This window comes from Hakea prostrata, chromosome 9, assembly GCF_041222555.1.
Source record: "Hakea prostrata isolate BN-2017 chromosome 9, UWA_Hpros_2, whole genome shotgun sequence".
Taxonomy (NCBI): Eukaryota; Viridiplantae; Streptophyta; class Magnoliopsida; order Proteales; family Proteaceae; genus Hakea; species Hakea prostrata.
The window spans coordinates 59974358-59982726 of record NC_142608.1 but is presented as its reverse complement, the minus strand read 5'-3'; the positions used below and the strand labels follow the sequence as shown (position 1 = coordinate 59982726).

Genomic DNA, 8369 nt, shown 5'->3' with positions numbered 1-8369 from the left:
CAAGAAAGAAAGAAATGGAAAGAAAACATCATCCAATAACAAATTAATAACAAGTAGTCAAGATATCAAATCCTTGAGAAAATAGTTATTGTTTTAAATGGAAACTAGAGTCTTAAATAACATGTTGTTATAAATAATATTGATTGTGGATGTTTATAATTCCCAAAAATATGTAACTTCTAATTGAAAATTTCAGCATCTCAACGTATAATCTTGGAGATCCACATTACTATATTAACTGAAGATTACAGTCACCTTAACACACAATATTAATAATCAATTTTTCCATCTTATGCCTTGTCTATCATGAGTAGCAATTTATCTTTTTATATTAAGAGCATTTTATTGTATACAACAATCATATATTGTATATCTTTGTAAACTTTGATATTTTCATATTGGAGAATATAATGTTTCTACTATAAATATGTAATGCACACAACTCAAGAGTTCGATTCATCTTGTTATAATCTTCTTCCTTATCTTAATACATTTTCTCTATTTTTTGACACATGTCTTATTATTTGTTTTTTTATTTTTTTCAAAGTAGAAATATACATGTCTTACGGCACCGAACGCGCCGGGGGGGCCCCCAGATGCGGAATCTTGCAAAGTAGAACCAAGCGCACACCCCACACCCAACCCCCCATATACATGTCTTATTTTTACTATCACATTTTAGGTGTTAGGTGTTCGTTTTGAAACTTATTTTTGGTTTAAAAATATAATAATACACCCAAATGAGAATAGACTTTTGAGTCTATTATGAAATGTGACTAAAAAATTATTTCTAGTCCTTTGTGCAGGACAGTAATTAACATGTATCTAACTTCTATCAAATGTAAAATAACGGCAAAGGTGATTTTCAGTTGTATTTTTTAAACCCTTAAAAAGGCTAGTGATATTTGATGGTGATTCTCTCACTGGTTGAGGATCTTAGACTCTTAGGGTTGATTGTCATGGTTCAAGGTTATGGTTTTATTCACATAAAATCAACAATGAAATGAGTTGAGAAGAAAATGGGTGAAGGCAGTGTCTCCTCACTCACCAAATTTTATATTACATATGGGCTTTGGCCCAAATTCTTTAACAGTGTTGCTGTCCATAGTCAGGTCCACAAAAAAAGAAAATTGGTAGAAAGAACGGGGTCACGCAGGACCCAACAGAAAACAAAACAAAAAGAAAACTAATTTGGCCCAGCCAACATACCAGTTTGAAGAAGTTCCTCTAATTCCGGAGTTGGCTTTTGTAGGACTTTTAGGATTTCCATTTCATCACAGAACTTCCTTGAACACCAATCGGCTACTTGGATTCATTCACGTCTAATGTGGGTGAAACAAGCATGTCCATTTGATATGAATTGTTGACGAATGTCATTGATGTTTCCAAACTTTCATTGGATCGTCTAATAAGAATGAAGAAGTAGGATAGCCTGATGGGAGTCGGATTCCATTTCAATAGGCCACACTTCCATATTGAGAGCAATGTCCAAAATCCTTCCTTCAATGCCAAGAATTCAACTTTTAGAACTTCATTACATTGCACATTTTTTATGAATATGTCTCGAAAAGCTCCACTATGGTCTCTAATAACTCCTCCCACTTGAGCAATTTGACATTGTTTGATAATAGGGTCATCAGTATTGTATTTATACCAATCATTTGGTGGTTTATACTAATTACACTTCTTTGTAATACTTGGTGGTTTTTATATTTACGCATTGCAAGATTCTCATGCTTCCTTTATTGTGATGAAGTAATCCTCAATTGTTAATTTCTCATTTCTAGGTCGGACATAATCGATATCATGCACATCTTTATTTATCTAGTTCCACAAAAAAAAAAAAAACAATACCATTTAGAAGTTTCTCCCAAATGTTAAGTTCATGCCAAGATGTTCGATCACAAGTATAAAATGAATTTTGACGAGTCATGTGGACTAGTTGATTCCATATAACCCACCCATAACAAAACCACAATCTTAAAAGATATGCATATTATCTTTCATGCCATCATTACAAAAATTGCATTCATCTTCATCGTGGAGTTTTAAATATTTTTTACAAGCATTCATTAAGAGGTGATCTTTGCTTGCAAGCTAGGCAAACGAAACATTTGTGTACGAATCAGGAGCCGACATTATTAGTTCATTTGAAATAACTTTATAAACTGTGCGAATAATGAATCACCCATTTAGAGAATATTTCCATATGAACCCGTTACTACTATTATCTTCTGAAGGGGGCATATACTTTAATCTGTTAAAAGATATTACCAGGCAGAAATTAATAAATTTGTCATTCGATATTATTTGTCAAGTCCACAAATTTTACTTTAATTAAAAATGGCTTTTATTAATTAAATTTTATTTTTTTATAGCCTATGCCTGTATGTATTATTTGACATAAATGAAGTAACCCATTGTTACTTTGATAAGTCAACGATTTTTTTCTTTTGTGCTCAAAAGAATATTCGTATCATATTGTATATTATCTCCCAACCGTATCATATCCTTACTACTTCTAAGCTTCAAATCCTTGGTCACTTCCTCACATTCTCTTTCACTTTTTCATTTTCTTTTTCAAAATTCTTTTATATCGATAATTAATATCATATCAATAGAATTAGGTCAACGCTGATATGATTCTGATCAACCATTAGGCGGATTCTAAATAATGATTTTGATCTGCAATGTTCTTGGTTGGTCATTATCTTATAATCAACCTTGTTCGATCAAAGAATTTAAGTTCTAAATGAACATGTGGATGTGGGTCAGTTTTTTTTTTTTTTTTTTGTTTCTTTAGTACAAATTAGATTTATTCAAATCAAGCAGGAGATGAAGCCGAACAAAGCTTTAATAGCCACGAAGAAATCAACCATTAACTAGAGTTCGAAACCGAGAGGGTCATCCTGACTAGGTGATCCACCACCTACATTGCCTAGAAATGTAGGTGGGGCCAATTGTGAATCGTGGGAATGCAGAGACAATAAACTTTTGGATATTTTTGTAAAGGTGTTTGGACTTTATAGACTCAATGTGGGGTCCACTTTGAGAATGATATATATTTGAAAAGTCATTTCCACCTTTACAATAGGATCGATCCCACACGTAAAAAGGTTCTACGTAGCTATTGCTCTCACGAGTCACGAGACTTTATCGCCATCGACTACACCCAGACCCAATTACCGGTTCTCCTATGATGACATTGTGGTCCAACCGGTCCGGCCTGTTTCGGTTTGGGTGATTGAGCTTCTGGTTTTCTTATTAAGCTGCTCAAGGTTAAAACTTTGTATGGTAGGGGGAGCCAGAGTCCGGATCTGCGAATATTCCACCCCAAAATACAGGGAGGCCCAGGGTGGGTGATGGGAGTCCTTTTTTTTTAATATATTTTAGCTGTGGGGCCTACCGATTTTGTTGTGGTAAAACCGTTGGGGAGCACTCTGTGCTGCCCGACGGGGGTGATGATCCAGATTCGGGGAGCCAGAGACTAGAGAGGAATAGCAAGAGACGGGAAAGGAAGAATGAGCTTCTATTTTGCTTCAAGGTGTGGAAATCAATCGTCTCTAATGGCAGAAGCATAGCCATTCGAAGTGTTGTTCTTAGAACGAAAGAAAGGGATCTAGGTCAAGTCATTATAGAAAGAGATAACATGTTCCCAATTCATCTCTTGAAGACGAAAAGAAAGGCATTTAGATCAAGGTATCATAGAAGGAGATAATTGTGCTTAATTCATCTCTTGGAAACGAAAGCTCATTCCCAAGAAGTTCTGTGAAATATTAGCTATATAGTTCACGATATTCACAGACACTAGACTCTGACCACACCCTTCAAGAAGGAAACAATGGTGTAGACTCTTTAGCAACTTTCGGAGCAAGAAATCAACAAAGTTTTTTTAGTTGTTATCTCCCCCCTCCGCCAGCCCCTTTTGTTTTGGCCAATTTTAGTAGATAATTTAAGATGTAATTTTCTCGTGGTTTTACAAAAATAAAATAAAAAATAGTCAATGAATCTGGTCCAATTTCAACCCGAATATTGTATTTATTTTTTTCAATTAGGAGATTTATATTAAGGTATGGGGGATTTTTTTTCCCCAAAGAAAGATAAGTTGTATTAAAAGAAAAAATAAAATATACAAACAAGATACATATATGAAATCAATTTGTCAGCAAGGAGCGAGTTATATAAACCTCGTGGTGGGGGTAGGTTATTACATGTACCATCAAGAAGAGTTGGACCTATGACCTCATCACTAAGAATTGTTAATCATTGCCAACTGAACAAACCTTTAATAACAATCTGGATAATTGTTTTATTTTATTTGGTCCATCCAACTTTTGGCTAGAGGTTTATTTTATTTCAGGTGGATGGTTGAAAACCCATCCAAACACTTTAAGTAGCCAACTAGTTGGATTATACATATATGATCATGGAATTAAGCTGAACACAAGGAAAGAGGAACTCAAGTTCATTTAGATAGCCAACTATTGAATTGAATGGTGATATTTGAATTTTTTTTGTTTCCTTTTCCCTTGAAGGTGGCCCAAGCACATGGAAATGTTAGGTAATTTGCTATGTGGTCCTCATACTCATATTCTTAAATTAAAGTCTCACCTACCTATCCAATGGCTCAAAATGTATCTTTTCAACTAAAGATAATGGTTCAATTGAATCTCAATGACATGGTGGGGTTCCTCCCCCTTTAAATGTTCTAGTTTGTAATCAATAAGAGGAGATTATCTCTTGGGATTAGTTCTAATAATACTTTTGTTCTTTAGTCTAGAAAGAAGAAGAAACTGATTAGGGTAGAGGTCTGGGCTCCATTTACACCTTTATCATAAATTAGGAGAGAACTTAGTGGAGTCCTATCTTTGATTCATTTTGTGAGCACTTAAAAGTGGACCCTCTCTAGTGAATGAGCTCCTCCTAGTAAGTGCATCTGTATGACCAGCTGGAGACCGATAGTAGCCCCGTGGTTGACAGGGACTGCGTCCTAGCCAGTGAAGTAGATGTCGAAGTTCTTCAAGGCTCGAGTTAGTAATCGTCCACAACCAATGTTCCGTTCTCCTGGATGCTTTACCCTGCAGAACATAGCATTCTAGATGATGACTGCCAAGTCCATTTGGTACCCTATATAGATGGCGAAGGTCACCAGAGCTTGCATCCAAGAGATTCTCAAGATAGGATGAAGGAGATGCAGTAAACTCATTTCTTCTTCTTCTTTTTGGGTATTTCAAATTAAAATTGAAGATGGAGAGTGAAAGGCATTCATACCTTGATTTAACGGATTGACCATATCAATCTTGACGAACCGGTCCGAACCTACTTAGCCGGTAACTGGTTCATATTTTCTCCTCACTTGACACTTATCCCCGCTGGAGTTTTGGCCAACTGCAGCCAACCAGAATGGCACATCCACAAATCTACCCACAACTGATTTCTTGTCCACCACTTGTCATGCGATGTGGGCCACCAATAATTATCTAATTTCCGATGGGCCCCACCAGAGTTTGGAACGTGTAATATGGCTTTGGACCTTCCACAAAGGATGGGGCCCAGTATAAAACACACAGCCCCAGATACTTAATTGACGTTCCGGATCAGTTGAACTATCGTTTATCAATAGTCCGCGATGATTAAAATATTCCCGACCTTCGATTATCTATTTATTCAATTATACCTCAATGAACATAATAAGACAAATCAGGCAATCGATATTCCCAAAATAACGGCCAATGAGAATCAACGATGACGCAGCTAGCCGTTAAATTATTAGCTGATAAGGTCATAACAACGGACGGCCACCAAACGACGGACTTGACGACCAGTTAACGGATAACTTAACGGCAATAGCAGCAAAACTCACTACTCTCTGAGTCTCTCTCACTCTCACGCTCTCTCTCTCTTCTGCAAGTCGGTCTGCAGCTCTTATGACACTTTTTGTCCTCTCTTGTGGATTTGTAGATTTTCTTCAAAAAGCGTTTCAGACGACGAAAATCATTTCTCCGCCATTAATCTTTTCTCTTTCTTTCGCTCCTTCTCTGCGATCATGCTTCAGAGTTTACTTCCTCAATCCACTATTAATGCGAATCACAACCTTGCGTCTGATTCCACGATGAGAACTAAGCGAATCGATGGTGATTCTCGTGGTGGAGAATCCTCTGGCGAAAATGAAGGTGATCAAGCTCGTAAAAGACAGAATACAGGTAAAAATCTCGCCGGAGCTAATCCAGAGGAAGAAATGATCGTCGTCGGAGGTGAATCTAATGGTCTCCGCCTTCTAAGACTACTTTTACAGTGTGCCGAGGCTGTCGCCATGGATAATCTCGATGAAGCCACTGAAATTCTTCCAGAGATATCAGAACTCTCATCTCCTTTCGGTTCTTCACCTGAACGCGTTGCGGCGTACTTCACTGAAGCTTTGCAAGCTCGGATCATTAGCTCGTGTCTCGGTACGTATACTCCACTCAATCACAAAAACATAACCTTAGCTCAGAACCAGAGGATCTGCAGTGCTATTCAATCTTACAATTTGATAAGTCCTTTAATCAAATTCTCCCATTTCACTGCAAATCAAGCCATATTCCAAGCCCTAGAAACTGAAGATCGTGTCCACGTTATCGATCTGGATATAATGCAGGGCCTTCAATGGCCAGGATTGTTCCACATCCTCGCTTCGAGATCGAGAAAAATCCGTTCGATGCGAATCACCGGCGTTGGATCATCGATAGAGCTTCTAGAAGCCACCGGCAGACGACTTTCCGATTTCGCTAACTCGCTTGGGTTACCGTTCGAGTTCCAGCCACTAGAAGGCAAAACTGGGAACCTCACCGATCTGAGTCGACTCGTCCCGAGGCAACAAGAAGCGACGATTGTTCATTGGATGCAGCATTGCCTATACGACATAACCGGGTCGGATCTCGGCATGCTGAGGCTTATCAAGCTGTTAAACCCGAAGTTGATTACGATTGTTGAGCAGGATCTAAGCCATGGGGGGAGCTTCTTGGAGAGATTTGTGGAAGCTTTGCATTACTACTCGGCCTTGTTCGACGCACTGGGTGACGGGTTGAGTTACGATAACCCGGACAGGCACCGAGTGGAGCAGCAGTGGCTCGGATGTGAGATCAGGAATATAATAGCGGTTGGAGGGCCGAAAAGGACAGGCGAGGTGAAGATAAGGAAGTGGGGAAACGAATTGATTAAAATCGGATTCCGACCAGTTTCACTCGGTGGAAACCCGGCTGCTCAGGCTAGTATGTTACTTGGCATGTTCCCTTGGAGGGGTTACACTCTAGTGGAGGAGACCGGGCGTTTGAAATTGGGCTGGAAGGATCTACCTTTGCTCACTGCATCAGCTTGGCAGTCATCAGCTGAATGATTTGATGATGTTCAAATTTTCGTTTTTCCTTTTTTCTTTTTTAATTAAATTTTACAGAAAATAGATAAATTTTCACTATAAAAAACTCCCTTTGCCTGAAAGTATGGAATTTAGAATCTAGATCACTTTCTCACCCGGGATCTCATCCGTAACAATTTTTCACTACACAATAAGACTTATTCGTATTCAGAAATGACCTTTATCTACTCCTATTATGTGGTGAAGAAAAGTAAAGGAAAATGACCTCTATCTACTCCTATTATGTGGTGAAGAAAAGTAAAGGGAAAATGACCTCTATCTACTCCTATATTATGTGGTGAAGAAAAGTAAAGGGAACAATATGTTAGACAACATCAGGTCCAGACTCTACAAGTGTGAGTGGATAAATTTCCGCTTAAATCATCTCTCTTGACAGAAAGCACAGATTACTCTTCCAATAGCATTACAATTTACAACTATAAACTATGTGAAATCCATGAGTGAAAAATAATTTAAAAAAAAAATTTCATTATCCTAATCCTGTAGGCCCTTGTAATTTGTGATCAATACCCGTCTCGTCCGAAAAGATGATCCAGAGTCGAAATTTGGTTGGTGGAGGGAAGAGCAGTGGATCTAGTGGACCTGTTGTAGTCTGGGTTCTTGTGAGATCTTGTTACAGTACAACGTGATGCAGATGGATAGGATCAGGCGTTGCATCACCATTGGACGCTACGAACAATGGACGTGTCAGTGTACGCCACGTGTTTAGGAACAGGGATTGGGCGGTGGACATGGGAGAAGAAAAAAAACTTTTGAAACGTTTGGAGGAGTTTGATTGATTTGATTGAAGCGTAACCAAAAAAAATGAAATATTCTAGCTGTCTCCTCGTCTCATCTCACCTCTGTGCTGTTGTGTAGAGTTCGTACATCGTACGTCGTAGCAACAGATCCTGGCCGTTCGATTTACAGCCCATAAGACAGGGAGGAGAAAACTAGAAACAAAATACATGAATGC

At 38.3% G+C, this 8369-nt stretch overlaps 1 protein-coding gene across 1 annotated transcript; it reads left to right on the top strand.

Moving 5' to 3' along the window:
- The first annotated feature begins 5871 nt into the window (after positions 1-5871).
- On the top strand, positions 5872-8369 carry LOC149005885 (GRAS family transcription factor). The gene has a single exon (XM_089169679.1). It carries the CDS (start codon positions 6047-6049, stop codon positions 7373-7375), a length of 1329 nt encoding a protein of 442 aa, XP_089025805.1. The 5' UTR covers positions 5872-6046; the 3' UTR covers positions 7376-8369.